We start from the raw sequence: 15,623 nt of genomic DNA, 5'->3' as shown, positions 1-15,623 counted from the left end.
GGACGGAGCTTTGATCACTGGCCCACCACTCACCTCGTGCTGTGGAGCCTGGTTCCTGACAGGCCACAGACGGGTACCTGTCTGGGGCCCGGGGGCTGGAGACCCTTGACCTAGAACATTTCCATCATCATTGCAGAAGGTTCCCTCGAATAGCGCTCGTCTGGGGTGGGGGAGGGGGCAGAAGGTGGGACAGTGCTGGGTGAAATTTCTGGGTCTGCAGGGTGAGAGAACACCAAGTTGGTGTGTGTGTGTGTGTCCTGGGCACACATCAGATTGTGGGAGGTGATGGCGTCTTTCAGAGTCCCCCGGTTGGAGTGAGGGAGAAATCTCGACTCTGAACCACCTGGAGGGCCACGTGGCCTTGGGGTGTCCCGGTTTCCGAACAACCACGGTCTCCAATGTGGTGCTATTGCGGTTGTGAGCAATGCCAGGCAGTGCATACAGCCAGTTACTCTGGATTTTCCAGTTGCTAAATCTCACTCTCAATAATAACTTTGATTCCATTTGCATGCGTTAAAAAGGAGTTGGTTTGTTACAGAAATTTAGACAGTAGAGACTCAAAAAGAAGAGAGTAAAATTCAGAGAGAGAGAGAGAGAGAGAGAGAGAGAGAGAGAGAGTGTTGTTGCTAATAGCTGATGTTCAGGCTTCTATCTCCTCTCCCGTACCCTTCATCCCCCTTTCTCCCCAGCTCCAGAGGGCAGATCCTGATTGGTTCAAGCCTCCCAGGCCACCCCAAGCTTCTGGCCAGGGATTGGTTGAATGGTGGGCAGTACTGGCCCAATAAGATCTAAGGGGAGGCTGCTGGGGAAGCTCACCCAGGATGGGGTGGGCTGCCTCTCCGGGTTCACATCTGGCTGTGATACCCGGAACACAGCAGCCATGTTGGCTCCAGCCCAAGGACGATGCCAGTATGTGGAGGGAAAAAACGAACAGCAGAGATGCAAAGCTGAACTCCACACATGGTGGCTGGGGTGGAACCAGACAATCTGGTGTCTTGTTTTTAATCCCAGCCTGGTCATCCTGATCATCACATTTTTAAAAAAGATTTTATTTATTTTTAGAGAGAGGGGAAGGGAAGGAGAAAGAGAGGGAGAGAAACATCAATGTGTGGTTGCCTCCCGTGCACCCCCTACTGGAGACCTGGCCTGCAACTCAGGCATGTGCCCTGACTGGGAATCAAACTGGCAACCCTTTGGTTCACAGCCTGTGCTCAATCCAGTGAGCTGCACCTGCCAGGGCCTGGTAACATTTTTATAGCCTCTGATTAACTGATCTCTACTCAGGGTCTCCTGGACCCTTTTTTAACTCTGCTTTGGCATTTGGACTCTTGTGTTCATCTCTGCATTGTCCAGATTTTAGCAAGAACCTCCCTAAATCAGTTTAACTGGAACTTCCCACCCTTGATATGAGAGCAGAGTTAGAAAAGGGCCCAGGGCATCCTTATCTTCCCCCTTCCCCAGGGGACGTCTGATCGCCCTGGCCTGCCTTCAGCCAGATCCTGTCAGGTGGGTTTACCCAGAATCCTCCTTCACCCTGGATGTTTCTTCTCAGTGGTTCCCATCCACCGACCCCAGCCTGCTCCTGGGCCACACACTCCCACCGGCCTGTTGCACTTGGAGTTGAGTCTGATCTCCCTGCAGCCTCCCCTTGCGGTGGTCCCCATGCCCCCCTTGGATGAAGTCTGCCTTATCATGCATTAATAAGTGTCATTGGACAATAGTTTTCTTCACCAGTTAGAATATTATCTGTTCTTCCACAATGCACCCATCCTTCCTATCATGAATGTAGTTGGGTTCTGCAAATTCTGCCAGTAAGAGTGAGGAAATGAAAAAAACATTTTCTGTAAGAAAATCTTTAAGTTTTTTTTTTATTGTGGTGAAACACGTACCAAACTTAGAATTTCAGCCACTTTACAGCACACAGTGGAGTGGCTCATAGCACGTTCACGGTGCTGTGCCCTGCCCCCACAGTCTGTTTCCACGACACCGTTCATCTCGCCCAAAGGAAACCTTGCGCCCATGTAGCTGCCCCCTCCCCCTCCCCCAGGCCCTGGCAACCTCCGATCTCCTTCCTGTCTCTGCGGATTTGCCTGTATTGGACATTTCATGTAGACGGGATGCCACGATATGTAGTCTTTCATGTCTGGCTTCTCTCACTCTGCATGCTGTTCCCGGGGCTCGCCCATGTTGCGGTGTGGGTCGGTGTTTCCTTCTGATGGTTGGACAGTGTCGCATTGTGCAGCCGGAGCATATGTTGCTCGTCTGCGGAGCCACTGATCCCCGTGGGCTGCCTCTACATTTTGATTGGTGCAGAGTGCTGCTCTGAGCGTTTTCATACACCAGTTTATTTGGGTGTTGGATCATTTTGGGTATCTACCTAGCAGTGGAATTCTTGGGTCACCTCATTGGTTTTTAAATTTACTTAATCTTCACCTGAGGACACTTTTTCACTGCTTTGTAGAGACAGAGGAAGGGAGGGAGAGGAAAAAACACCAATTGGTTGCCTCCCGTTCACGTGCAGACCCGGGATCAGACTCGAAACCTAGGTATACCCCCTGACTGGGAATCGAACCCGTGGCCAAAAGGTTGTGGAACAACGCTCCAACCGACTGAGTCACTCTGGCTGGGGCAATGTTGTTTTTTAGTAAGTTAGATTTTGGTAGCACAGGCATCCTCACCCAGAGCAATCCTCAGCGCAGAGGCTCCTGGGACCTCACGGCAACCTGAAGTGGGTTAATGACAGCTCAGACCCCGCCCCCACTCACTCCGTGCAGAACAGTGCAGGGGTGGGGGTGCTGTTCCAGCCTCTCCGTGACCTGCACTGCGCCCTCTCCCTTCCATCCTCTGATATGGATACTTGTGGTTTTCTCAGTCTTATGTGAAGCCGTACAACACCTAAACCCAAATTCTGGGGCCCTCCGGTGCTATGGGGCCCACAAAACACAGGCCATCACATCCACTGCTGGTGGGAACAGAGATCACTCAGTTCCACTCCCGCGGGACACCGCCTGTCAAAATCTACCGCGACAAGGGCCGTCCTTTTCGACTCAGCAACTGCGCCTCCAGAGTGTGTCCCCACACCCACGCTAAGTGACAGTCACTACGATGCTGTAGTTGTAAAAGGGCAGACACCACACAAACGCCCATCCCTAGGGGCCTGGTAGAAAAAGTCCACATGAGGCTATGAAAGGGCTGAAAGACGCCCTCTGACCTTTCAGGAGCCTTCAGTGACAGAACCGAGGCGCTGGGCAGAGTGCGAGATGTTACTGGCGGGCGCAGAACGGCGCACACCGTTGTGTGCCTAAACTCACCAGGAGGTGGCGCCATGCTCATCTGCAGTGGGACAGGGGCCGTGGGTGCGGGTGGCAAATAGAATGATGCGCCCCCAAAGCCACCTGGGTCCCAATCCCACGAACCTCCCAACATGCTCTCTTAAAGCAGCAGACTTTGCGGATGTGATGCTGTGAAGGCCCTTGTGTGGGGAGCTTATCCTGGATGAGCTGGATGGGCCCGGAGAACTCACAGGGCCCTGGTAGAGGAAAGAGGGAGGCAGCGTCCTCTCCCTGACCCGGGAGAGTTGGGAAAAGGCTGTGCCCCTGGGCTGTACGCCCAGGCACGCGGGCGGCCTCTGAAGCAGGAAAGGCCAGGGAAGGGCTGGGTCCTCAGGGAGGAGCCAACTGCCCATGGCTTGATTTTAGCTCGGTGAGACCCATTTGGGACTTCAGACTGCCAGAACTTTCAGAGAATCATTTGTGTTTTTCAAGCCACTAAGTTTGTGGTAATAGAATCCCCACACCTAAAGCGTACAATTTAATGATTTCGATGTGTTCCATGAAACAGTTTTAAAAATTGTGGGGGAAATAGAGATGACAAAAAAGCTGCCACTTTAGCCACTTTTAAGTGCATAATTTCATGGCACTGGTGACATTCAAGTGTTGCGCAAAACTGGACATCCCCCTGCAGAAGAAGGAAGCCGGGCCCTTCCTTTGCCCTACGCACAAGTTAACTCAGAGGGGATCCCTGACGTCTTATTTTAGATTTGCGGATGTCTACGTGTTACCCAGTTAAAAAAATTAAAAAGACAGCCCCGGCCGGTGCAACTCCAGTTGGTTGGGCATCCTCCTGCCAATGGAAAGGCGGCCGGTTAGATCCCCCCCCGCCCCCCCCCCCCCCGCCCCCGCCCCATCGCAGGCCCCATCAGTCTGCGTTTCTTTCTCATTTCATGTTTCTCTCCCTTCTCCCTCCTGCTCCCTCTTTCTAAAAATAAATAAATAAATAAATAAATAGGAATCAGACGAGCTCTCTGTGCGGTGTCGGAGAACCCTGGGGACAAGTGTCCACCATGTGACCTTCTTGATTCAGGGTGTTGCTGCCATCTCTCGGGTTCCATCCCACATGGGGATGGCCCACTGTCTGGGGACTGTGGACCGTTGAGGGGTTTCCATGGCAGCAAGGCCGCCAGTCTCCCCCTTGTCCTGCAGAGCTCCACTGGCCTGGCCGCCACCTGAGCCCCTCACCCTCCCCATCCCACAGGTCCTGTCTCTTCCCCATCCTCTGTTCCTCGCTCTCCCATCTCTGCCTAGGGCAGGTCCCAGATCCTTCCTGGTTTCTCGGGCAGAGCAGGCCCCGCCTTGCTCTCCAGTTCAGCATCCTGGCCCAAGGTCTCACCTCCCTGAGGTATATCCCCCAGCACACAGCTGTTGCTCTGAGAGGAATTCTGACAACCACAGACCATTTCAAAGTGGGCATGTCAAGCTGAGCAGCTCTGCCTCCTGGTCTCGGGCTGCATCTGTCCTGCTCTGAGGGCAGGTGTCTGGCACAGCGGCTCCCCTGGCACCTCTTCCTCCACCTTTTGGGACCGACATCTGCTTTCCTTCGTGAGTTACCGGCACCCCTGCCCCAGGGTCCTGTCAACTCCAGCCAGCTGGCGACAGATGCTACCCCCTGAAGAAGGTGCCAGGAGCCGATAACCTCCAAGTTCACGTCCACCAGTTCTTCCTGCTCCTTGGACAGCCCCAGGCAGCTGCATCCCAGCCTCTGGCTCTCTTCTGGGGACTTGGATCAGCGGCTGTTTCTTGGAGCCACAGAAATTCAACTGACGTGGAGATTCGGAAGCTCAAGGCCGAAGGTAAAAGAAGTCTCATCAAAATTCCCCGGCAGTTGGAACATCCAGTGTGACCCCATGACCCCGCAGCGCAGGAAGAGATGGATTTTGCCCAGAGAGAGAGCTGACCTTTTGTCACGGGAGATAACCTCTAAGCTCTTGCAGTGTCCTGGCTGATAGCAGTCCTTGTTTCCCCAAGGACAGCGGTGCTAGTAGTGCGATTGATGGTGGCCCCGGGCCACCACATTGGCTTGACCTAAGGAGGTGCTTGAGACGAAGGTCGGCCGCGTCTACCTGCCTGACCCCCAGCGGAAACTCTGGAAGCCGAGCCTGGGATGAGTTTTCCAGTTGATGGAACCCTGTATGTTGTCATGTGTTGCTCCTGGGAGAAGGAAGAGCTGTCGTGTGTCTCCCCCAGGAGCGGACAAGCGGGTGAGCGGGCCGGGTCTCTCCCGGGCTCTGCCCTCCCACTGATCACATCGCTGACAGGAACCTCACTGAACCGTGGCCCGGAGTGTGGCACCGACCCTGAGTTCTGGGAGTCCTTAGTGAGCACGCTGAACCTGAGGGGGCTCTGGGGGCTCTGAACGGACACCCGCCCGCTGCCTTGCAACACAGAGGGGGCATCTTGAGGCCTGGCACAGAGAGGGCGGTCTGCTTCTTTGGAGAGAGACTTCACCCGTGGCGGCGGGGTCCAGCTGCAAGGCCCTCGTCCTCGCCGGCTGCAGTCTCCCTCCATTCAGTCCGGGAGGCGTCACCTTGTGCCGTCTGCCTGCAGGTCCTGGGGAGAGCTGGCCTCAGAGTTGACAGCTAAATAGGAGACCTCCTAGAAGAGGGACATTCAGACTTTAGCCTCAGGGCCCTTTCAGATGAAAGTCTTCCCTCTGAAGTCCTTGTGCGGAGCCGGAGCCGCAGGCCTGCCTCTCCCCCTCCTCCCCCTCCCTGGGAGCCGGGGCAGCACTTTCAGGGGCAAGGTGACCTGAGGGAAGGGGCACCGATGCCACTGCACATCCCAGGTCCCAGCACAGGCCCAGCAGACCGGACTCTCAGGGACTGAGCTCCAGGAACCTGCATCTCAGCAAACCTTCCAGGGGCTTCTGCCCGGCAGGAAGGGCCGGGGATGGCTAGCCGCTAGGGGCATCTCCAAAAAAGACCCAGGACCCGGTGCCTGAGGCCACGCTGGCTTCCTCACAAGGCCGTAGGCACCCAGACATGCCTGTCCCCTCTTTGGGGAAGCCCACAGCAGTTAGTCTGTGGTCATGCAGGAATGACTGCCCCCACCCCACCCCCACCCACACACCCTGCACTCCACCACCACCCTTACATTGTTATCCGGGGGTCTGCGTTGGTTCCGACCTGGGAAACAGGAGAAACAGGAGAAGTCGTCAGGGATGGAGGACCGTGTGGGAAGCACGGGAAGTTGACACAGGTGGGTGGCAGGGACACTGAATGCTAGGGCCAGCTCTGCTCTTGACATGGGGGTACCTCGTCCCAGAGTGGTTTATACATTTGTAGAGCAGGAATGGGATAGGTTCTTCCCCCAGTTATTAAGCATAAATAAATACTGTTTGCGGATGGCTCTGGAACCAGGTGGAAGGGTTCAAATCCCAGCTCTGTCCTTTAGGAGCTGTGTGACCTTGGGCAAATGACTTAACCTCTCTGTGCCTCACTGTCCTCAATCATCAGACAGAGATTTATTTAGCAAATAGTAAATGTCTACATTGTGCCAGGTGCATTCTGGGAGCTGGGGATATAACTGTGAACAAAACAGACGACAAGGCCTGTTCTCATGGAATTTACACTAATAATTATAGCAACAATAGCAGTACTAATCAGAGCTTAGGTACCCAGTGCATGGCTTACAATGTGCCAAATGCTGTGCTAGCTGCTTTACCTGGATTATCAGGTACAGTTACTCCCATTTCACAGATGAGGAAACTGAGTCATTTGCCCATGGCGACACAATGGATAAAGTGGTAGAGGGCCCAGACACAGGCAGTCTGGCTCTGCAGAAGACACATCCAGCAAATGCTTCCTCAAATGCCTCTTTTGTGCCTGGTCTGGTGGTGGGTGGTGCTGGGGACATAGCTGTGGCGAGCAGTTCTAGCTCTGCCCTCCTGGGGCTCACAGTCCACTGGAGAGACAGACAAGTCCCCACACGGTGATGTGCTAGAGTCAGCAAGGCATGGGTGAGGGGGCCCAGAGCAGGTAATTGGATCATCCTGAAGGATCGTGGAGGGCTTCCTGGAGGAGGGGTCCCCTGGCTGGTATGTGAGGAGGCAATTTTGTTCAGTGGTCGAGGGAACATTCTTTGTAGCCAAGAGAACTGCCTTCTGCTCCAGTCCTTCAAGCTGTGTGCCGGTTGGCAGGTGACCTTTCCTCCTCTGTGAAGTGGGGCTCACAGGAGCACTCACTTTGCTGGGGCTTTGTGAGCACTCAAGGGGGCTGTGCCCAGACAGTGCCTGGCATGTGGAAAGGGCTCGGCAAACTAGCTCTTTTGATTATAGAATTAGCTGGAGGAGCCCTGGCTGCTGTGGCTCAGTGGATTGAGCATTGGCCTGAGAACCAAAGGGTCACTGGTTCAATCCCCAGTCTGGGCACATGCCTGGGTTGCAGGCTAGGTCCCCAGTAGGGGGCGTGCAAGAAGCAGCCACACACTGATGTTTATCTCCCTCTCTTTCTCCCTCCCTTCCCCTCTCTCTAAAAATAGATGAAATCTTAAAAATTAGCTGTAGGACTTTGCCAGAAGGAGCCATGTGGAGGGTGCTCCAGGCAGGGAAACAGTCTGTGCGCGGCCCTTGAGGTGAGAGACCATCAGGGCCACTTAGATCTGGGGTTCGGGGTGTCAGTTCCTGCCACCCTCACCACTTTCCGCGAGTTAGGGCACCATTCCTGAGCAGACCAGCGGAGGAAAGCTGGGGACGGTTCAGTCCTTGTCTGTCCTCCATCCACTCTGTGTCACCTGGATTGAAAGCCAAAATCCTTACTGTGGCTTTCGAGGTCCTGCAGAATCTGCCCCAACTCCCTGAATATTTGTCAAACGGATCTATGATCCAATGACCAGGACTTTCTGATGTGAGTGTCCCTGCCTGTAATATGGTGGGACCGTGTGGTGTCAGGGAGAGGGTTCAGAGAGAGGCTGTCATGGGAAGGGTGAGCACACTAGTGCTCAGCTATGGTGGCTGCGGTGACGTTCACTCATAGCAGACAGGCAGGGGATGTGTCAAAGAGGGGGGGACTCACGGGAGTGTGTTTTTCTGTACCACAGGACAAAAGCCAGAACAACCACAACCAGACCAACCACGATTAGGCCCACGACCAGGGTGGTGGTCCCAGAGGACTGATCCCTGGGATGTTCTCCTAGAAGAGAAGAAGGAAACAGGGATTTAGGTTCAGAGATTTTTGGGGTGTGACCTGCCCCGCAAATATCATTCCTTATTTCTTTCAGAAGTTACCATTCTGCCTCCTCCTCAGTCTAAATGGTTCAGGTTGACTCCACCCCACCCTCTGGTTCCTACGATGGGACTTTGACCTAGATCTGGCCAATCAGAGCATTCCATTCTCTCTGGCTGCCGTGATTGGTTCACAGGGTGGCTGTGACCTAAGTTGAGCCAATGAGAGCCAGCCCTGGGATTTTGGCTAGAGCTGCTGAAAGTGGTATATCTTTTGTGCTGGGAGTGCTACACTATTGGGATGTCAGCCTGTTGCTGTTGAGGGCCATCTTGCCTCCCCAAGTGGAGCATCTGCCTGAGAATAAAACCAGCATAGAGAAAAACAGAGACAAGAGAGGTAAAGAAAAGCTCCTGGATCACACAGCTGGAGCACCTGGTTTAATTATAACTGCAGGTACATTTTTAATAAAGTCCCCCTTTTGCTTGGACTATTTTGAGTTGTGTCTCTATCAGCTGCAACTGATAGAGTTCTGCCTAATACATTCGGACAGGCCTTTCTGGGTGCCAGGGGAAGAGGCACCATACGATGGCCCCAGCCTGGGTTCCCAGAGCGGGGTACCTGGGCAGCTGTGCAATGGGGCCAATGGCACAGACGATGGGCCCACAGAAAGTAAAGCTGACCCTGTTGGTGCTTTTGGGAGGGGCGGGGGAGGATGGAAGTCAGAGAGCGGTCCTGGGACCGAGGGACTCCCTCACCCAGGGGCCTCCTCACCTCTGAACAGGACAGTCTGTTCTGCCTCGCCTGTCCCTAGGGGATTGGTGACATGGCAGATAAAAGTCGTGTTGATGGACTCGTCCACGGGATGGAGCAGGAGCTGGGAGCCCTGGGCGTCGGCAGAGCGTGGCAGGGAACCTGTGGTCCTGGGAGAGACAGCTGGGTAAGGAAGCCGCCTCTGTGGGCGGCCTGGACGGCACGCCAGGAGTGCAAACACCCTCCCGTCGTCTGGGGTGTAAGTTGAGAACAGCCCTGAGACTCTCCCGACTCCCTCTCTCACGCCCACATCCAGCCTATCAGCAGCTCCTGCCTGCCCCACCTTCAATGTATCCAGAGTCCAGCCACTCCTTAAAGCCTCTCCTGCCACCACCCTGGTCTGATGCCCCCACCCCGGGCTACTGTGGCCACCTTCCCACTGGGCTCCCCGCTTCCGCCCCTGCCCCCCACTCCAGTCTGTCCCCAGCTCTGCAGCCTGCATGATCTCGTTCGCACTAAGGCAGTCTTAACCCTCCCATAGCCCCCGCTTTACTCGGAGTAAATCCAAAGTCCTTACTGCAGCCACAGGCCCCACTGCAGCCACAGGCCCCACGTCAGCCAGCGCCCATACCACTGACCACATTATCCGCTCCTCTCCCCTGGCTGATTCTTGAACAATCCAGCTATGCTCCCACCTCAGAGTCTTTGCATACGCTGTTCTCTCTGCCTGAAATGCTGTTCCCCCAGGTACCGGCAGAGCTCACCCTCACCTCCCTCAGGCCTCTCTGCTCACCTATCACCTTAGCAACACCTTCCTTGGCCACCCTACTTCAACTGCGGGGTCCCCTCCTCATGGCCCTTCTCTGCTTCCTCTTTTCCATGGCGTTGCGTAGTTTACCATGTTATCTGATTATTTCTCTCCCTGCCAGAAAGGAAGCTCTGGGAGCGAAGGGAATCTGGCCTGCTTCATCTACCCAGGTGTGCCAGGAAATAGCACCTGGCACACGGGGAGCGGCCGAGAAACACGGGCTTACTGGACAGGGGAGAGACAAGCGTGGAGATGTGGGCGTCTGCAGAGCTGGGGTGGAAACCCTGCTGTGGCTCGTGGCCAGAGAGCGGTGTCTGTCAACACAGACGGGAGGCCTCTGACTGGCAACACCTTTCACTGACTGTGGCTTCCACGGGGGGGGGGGGGGGGGGGGCAGACCAGGCAGACCAGGGTGGTCACCAGCGCGGCATGTGCACAGATAGAAACGGAGAGTGCATCCGCACCCCACACTCAGGGCTGGTGAAGTCATCGATGTCACGCACCCAGAGGGAAGCCCAGCAGCATTAAAAAGGGGCTGGGGCATTTTGACATGCGTACAAGATAAGAACTGATGGACGATGGAGAGAGGGATGGACTGATGGGCAGAACATGACAAAACAACAAAGGTAGTGAAATGTTAGCAGAAGAAGCCACGTGGTGGGTTTTTGAATGTTCACTGGGAAATTCCTACAATTTCTCTGTATGTTTGAAAATGGTCCTCACAAAGCCCTGGCTGGTGTGGCTCAGTGGATTGAGTGCCGGCCTGCAAACCAAAGGGTCGCTGGTTCGATTCCCAGGCAGGACCCGTGCCTGGGTTGCGGGCCAGGTCCCCAGTGGGGGGGCACGTGAGAGGCAACCACACGCTGATGTTTCTCTCTTTGTCTTTTACCCTTCCTCCCCGTCTCTAAAAATAAACAAATAAAATCTTAAAAAAAAAAGAAAATTTTCCTCATAAAATTTTGTAGAGACAGGGATGTGGATCTATGTGCTTTGATGTGGAAAGGGGTTCACGAGGTGGAAGAAAAGGTTAAAATGCATCCACGGCAGTTTTTGTTTAGAGACGTACAGGAAAAAAGACAGGAAGGGTCGGGATGAGAGGCGACAGTGGATATTTCTGGAAGTGGCCGGGTACTTTCACTGTAGATGCAATATTCTTTTTTCGGTCACAATTATCTAAAGTTTCCATAATGGCATTGTGTTATTTTTGTACTAAGGAAAAAAGCCCAATGGAAATTATGTCATGCAGTTTTCCCCTTTGCCTTTTGCTGCCACCACCCTTAACACCAGCACTGGTATGAATTTGAGGGTAACTTCTGTCTGCCCTGAGCCTCCGTGTGCTCACCCAGACAGTGGGGACAGTGTTTGCTCCCTCAGAGAGGACTGCGCAGGCTGCACGAGGTGGCCAGGGAGGTGGCACGGCCCAGAAGCTAGAGGACTGAGTTTGGAGTCAGGCAGCCATTGGAGGTGCCTCTGTGTCCTCATGGCTGTGTGACCTGGGCAAAGGATGGCACCTGTTGGGGCCCAGCTGATCTTTGACCTGGGGATGCGCTAGAATTCGAGGATCCCACGGCATGAGTTAAGTACTGGTCACAGAGCGGGCAGGCTGTAAAGAGCAGGGGTAGCCCTGACTGATGTGGCTCAGTTGGTTGAGCCTCGTCCCACAAAGCAAAAGGTTGCTGGTTCAATTCCTGGCCAGGGTGCATGCTTAGGTTGTGGGTTTGAGAGGCAACTGATAGATGGTTCCCTCACACATCGATGTTTCTCTCCCTCTCTTTGTCCCTCCCTGTCCCTCTCTCTAAAAATAAAAACATAAATGAAAAAAAAATAGTGAAAACCCGAAGAAGAAGAAGAAAAAAAGAGCAGGTGTATCAGTGAACCCAAACTAACCCCCTCATAAACTCTGAGCATGCCATTCAGAAAATTCCTCAGGGTCCCAAATTGACTTTTTTCTTTTTTAAAGATTTTATTTATTTATATTTACAGAGAGAGGAAGGGAGGGAGAAAGAGAGGGAGAGAAACATCAATGTGTGGTTGCCTCTTGCGTGCCCCCAACCGGAGACCCTGCCCACAACCCAAGCATGCGCCCTGACTGGGAATTGAACCAGCAGCACTTTGATTCACAGGCCAGCACTCAATCTGCTGAGCCACACCAGCCAGGGGCCTAGTTGACTTTTCTTTATACTTTCCTGCATCTTCTCCTCCCTCAGACCCCCGAGTCTGGATCTGCCCAGGACTCACGTGCTCCAGACGTATTCTGTGGGCTCCGGGTTGCTGCGGACGTCACAGTTCAGGGTGACTTCACTGCGGCCGAGGTCCCAGTGGTCATCATAGCCGGAGATGGAGACCTCGGGGGGGTCTGGGTGAAACAGACACGAAAACTCAGAGATAGGGAGCCTTCAGAGGGGACTGAAGACCTGCGAGATTCACGCCAGAACAGGAAAAAGCCTCAGCAGGTTACGGGAACAGCCCCAGACGGAGAGGCCTGTGAGGAGTCTGGGGTAATGGGAACCCAGCTCCCCAGAGCCGGTGGCCCAGGTGACCGGGGACAACAGGGGCAGTGCTGTGTGTGGGCTAGAGGAGCCAGTGTAGGCTAGGGCGAGGCAGTGTAGACAGTGGACAAGGGAGCTGGAGGCAGACTGTGCTCCAGGAGCCGGTGCACACGGGGTGCGTGTCAGTGTGGACAGCGGCTGGTGGGTCAGGGCAGACCACCGGGGCAGCAGTGTAGACTGCGGCCTAAGAAGTTGGCCTACTTAATGAAGAAGCGTGTTGCTCGAGGGCAGTGGTTCCCATGCTCGCTCACACGCGGGCACACTCACAGTGCACACTGAGGGTCACAGGCAGCAGGACAGGCTTCTCGAAGGTCTCATGCTCCACTGTGCAGGTGACATTTTTGCCGTCCACCCGGCTCGAGGGTGTTAAGGTTAAGAGGCTGACGACGTTGAATGTGCCGGGCACTGGTCCCGGCTCCTGGCTCTCATTCACCTCCTCACCCGAGGACCAGGAGATTCTCGCGGGTGGGCGGCCTGCCGTGGAGACACAGCGGGCCACAGGCACGGGCTCCTGGCCGAGCGGGCGGAGCGGGACCTCCTGGATCTCAGCCTTGTTCCGGGGCTTGGCTGGGGAGAGGAGCGAAAGGGGACAGGTCACTCCTCACCTGCCATCATTGATTAATGACAAACATGTGGGCAGCAGAGGGAGGTGGCTTAATTGAGGATGTAGGACAACCAGGTTCAAATCCCAGCTCTGGCCCTGAGCACTTGGGGGGCCTTGGGTAAGCCTGTGCCTCAGTTTCCTTGTCTGTCAACTGGGGCTAAAGACAGGACCACAGGCAATGAGAATACACATGCACAGCTCTTAAAGTGGTATGGGTACATAATAAGTGCTCAATAAATGTTGTTATTATTATCTGTCACTGAAGACATGGCCTGGCCCTGGGATGGGCAGTGTCGGGGACCCAGCAACGACCGAGACAGCCCCACCCTTGCCTCTATGGGTTGTCCAGCCCAAGGGGAAGACAGGCACTCTCTCAGGCAGTGATGACCCACCATGGGTGAGGCTGAGATGGGGGAGCCCAGAGGAGGGCCTGAGTGGGGGTGGCCATAGAGGGCTTTGTGGAGGAGAGGAGGGCAGGGCTGTGCTTCTGCGGTAAAGAGGGTGAGTGCCTGGCTGGAGGCAGCGAGTGACAGGACTGGCCTTGAGCTCTAGGTGTGTCTCTTAATCATCATTCTGGTGATTCCCAAACCTGGGGCTTCACTCGGTTCCTCCCCCATCCTTCCCTGGGGTTATTACTTACTGAAGGTTTCTCTTTAATTTGACTCATGGGTGGTTTTGCTTTGCCCTCATCCTGAACCGTAAGACCTGAAGCCCCAGGTTTGCTGAAATGACCAGAGCCGTTGGCTCGGGTGCTGGGTGGCTGGCCCTGCTCCAAGCACCTGCCTCATCATGAGTCACTCTGGCAAAACTGGGAACGGTCCCTGGCACATAATTGGAAAATAAATGTCAGGTCTTATTCATCCTCATGGCCATATCCGTTTCACAGAAGAGGACGCCCAGGCACAGAGACTTCTTACTCAATTTCCAGGAAAGGAGGACCTGTCCTCTTCTTCCCTGGGCTCAAGAGAGTGAACCAGAGTCCAGGACGCTAGAGGGCGCCGGGGTCCCGCCAGTAAAGCAGCCCCCCCCCCCCCCCCCCAGGTATCCGAGCCCCTTTCCTTCCAGCTCGGCCTTTCTACGACCCCTTCCTAGAATTCGGGAGTGACAACAGCTGGCAGCTACCAGGGGCTCACAGGGACCTCTGTTCTAAGCGGGTCACCTGGGTAACCTCCCGGGACCCTGTGGACAGCTTGCTGAGGACAGCACTTGGAAACCACTTGCCCAAGACACTAGCGTGGCCTGCAAACCCAGTCCTCCGCTTCCCAGGCCCCACCTACTTTTGTCCTGACAGGATCTCCGCTCCAGAGGGCATCACTCCCTCCCGGGCCTTTTCCACTCTGCTTTCCCGCCCCCTCCAACTCCCACCTACCCACCCACCCTTTTGTCCCCTTTCTCCCTGCTCACCCAGCACACGGAGCCAGGTGCGGGCGCTCTTGCTGCCCTGCGGGAACGTGGCGATGTGGCAGGTGTAGTTCGCCTCATCCCCTGTTTGCAGTTCCAACACCGTCAGCGACGCGTCCCGCAGCTTCTCACGGGGCCTGGCGGCCACGAACTCCAACCGCCTGCTCTCAGGGAAGCTGCTGCCCTGGGTCGGGTGGAAGACAGCCACGGTGCGGGGGACCCCCGTGGAGTCCTGCCGCTGCCAGGTCACCAGCGTCACTTGCAGGTCGTCCTCCTGTGTCTGCACCTTACACTGCAGCGTCACGTTGTGGCCCAGGAAGCCCTTCACCTGGGTGAGCACCTGCACCTCGAAGGACTGGGTGCTTGCCTCTGCGGGGAAACGGGTTGGAGGGGGTTGGGAGTCAGGCCTAGACATCCGGGTCTGGATGGGGAGGGGCGCCTAGAGGGTCGCTCACCAGGGGACTAGAGTCCCTCGGGAGTGTGTGCGCGCGTGTGTGCGCGTGTGCGTGCGTGTGTGTGTGTTTGCAGGGGTCCGGTCCCCATCCAGGCGCTGGCGAAAGGGAGAGTGGATGGGTTGGGTCTGCGACCTGGTGGGTGCTGCTTCACTGGGCTTTTACTACCATATTTTTTCTTCTATTACTACAGTTGCTCCATCCTAGCATCACTGATTTTTAAGATAGCGGTTAAAAAATTAAATTTGCAGTTTAAGCCATTCTAAAGTGTACAGTTAGTGGCATTAATTACATTCACGGTGTTGTGTGACCATCACCGCTACCTAGTTCTGGGACACTTTCATCACCCCCATGCCATCAATTTTAAGATGCAATTTCCAGTGGTGCTGGCATTTACGGCGGGGCTCAGCGTCAATATTTAGCGCATCTCTGATTTAGAGGAGTAAAAAGGGGAAGAAACCCTAGGTCTTAGAATCTATAAGAAACGTGGTATATTACTACTACTACTACTCTGTGTGGACCTGACCTGGGAGAATGTTTGTAGGGGATCCTGGAATAAGAA

General features: G+C 54.9%; 1 protein-coding gene across 1 annotated transcript; it reads right to left on the bottom strand.

Annotated features, from left to right (window-relative positions):
* Positions 1–5,075: 5,075 nt before the first annotated feature.
* LOC114511446 (poliovirus receptor) lies at positions 5,076–15,039 on the bottom strand. The gene is made up of 7 exons (XM_036012796.1): positions 14,613–15,039; positions 12,872–13,171; positions 12,294–12,411; positions 9,269–9,417; positions 8,348–8,464; positions 6,429–6,601; positions 5,076–5,930 (listed from the first exon to the last, which is right to left on the bottom strand). The coding sequence occupies exons 1-7, from the start codon at positions 15,022–15,024 to the stop codon at positions 5,859–5,861; spliced, it is 1,341 nt and encodes a 446-aa protein (XP_035868689.1). The 5' UTR covers positions 15,025–15,039; the 3' UTR covers positions 5,076–5,858.
* Between the last annotated feature and the right edge of the window lie 584 nt (positions 15,040–15,623).

The sequence above is a fragment of the Phyllostomus discolor genome, chromosome 12 (assembly GCF_004126475.2).
Source record: "Phyllostomus discolor isolate MPI-MPIP mPhyDis1 chromosome 12, mPhyDis1.pri.v3, whole genome shotgun sequence".
In the NCBI taxonomy this organism is placed as follows: domain Eukaryota; kingdom Metazoa; phylum Chordata; class Mammalia; order Chiroptera; family Phyllostomidae; genus Phyllostomus; species Phyllostomus discolor.
Note: the sequence above shows the minus strand (reverse complement) of the source record. Positions and strands in the feature narration are given on the sequence as shown.

What these genes read in the sequence shown, in the direction of transcription:
- LOC114511446 (XM_036012796.1), bottom strand. Translation starts at nt 15,024, where the DNA reads ATGTCTAGGCCTGACTCCCAACCCCCTCCAACCCGTTTCCCCGCAGAG. An exon ending in TGTGACCCTCAGTGTGCACT is followed by an intron (nt 12,412 to 12,871) that starts GTGAGTGTGCCC and finishes TGTTTCACCCAG; the next exon opens with ACCCCCCCGAGGTCTCCATC. An exon ending in ACAGAATACGTCTGGAGCAC is followed by an intron (nt 9,418 to 12,293) that starts GTGAGTCCTGGG and finishes TGTCTCTCCCAG; the next exon opens with GACCACAGGTTCCCTGCCAC.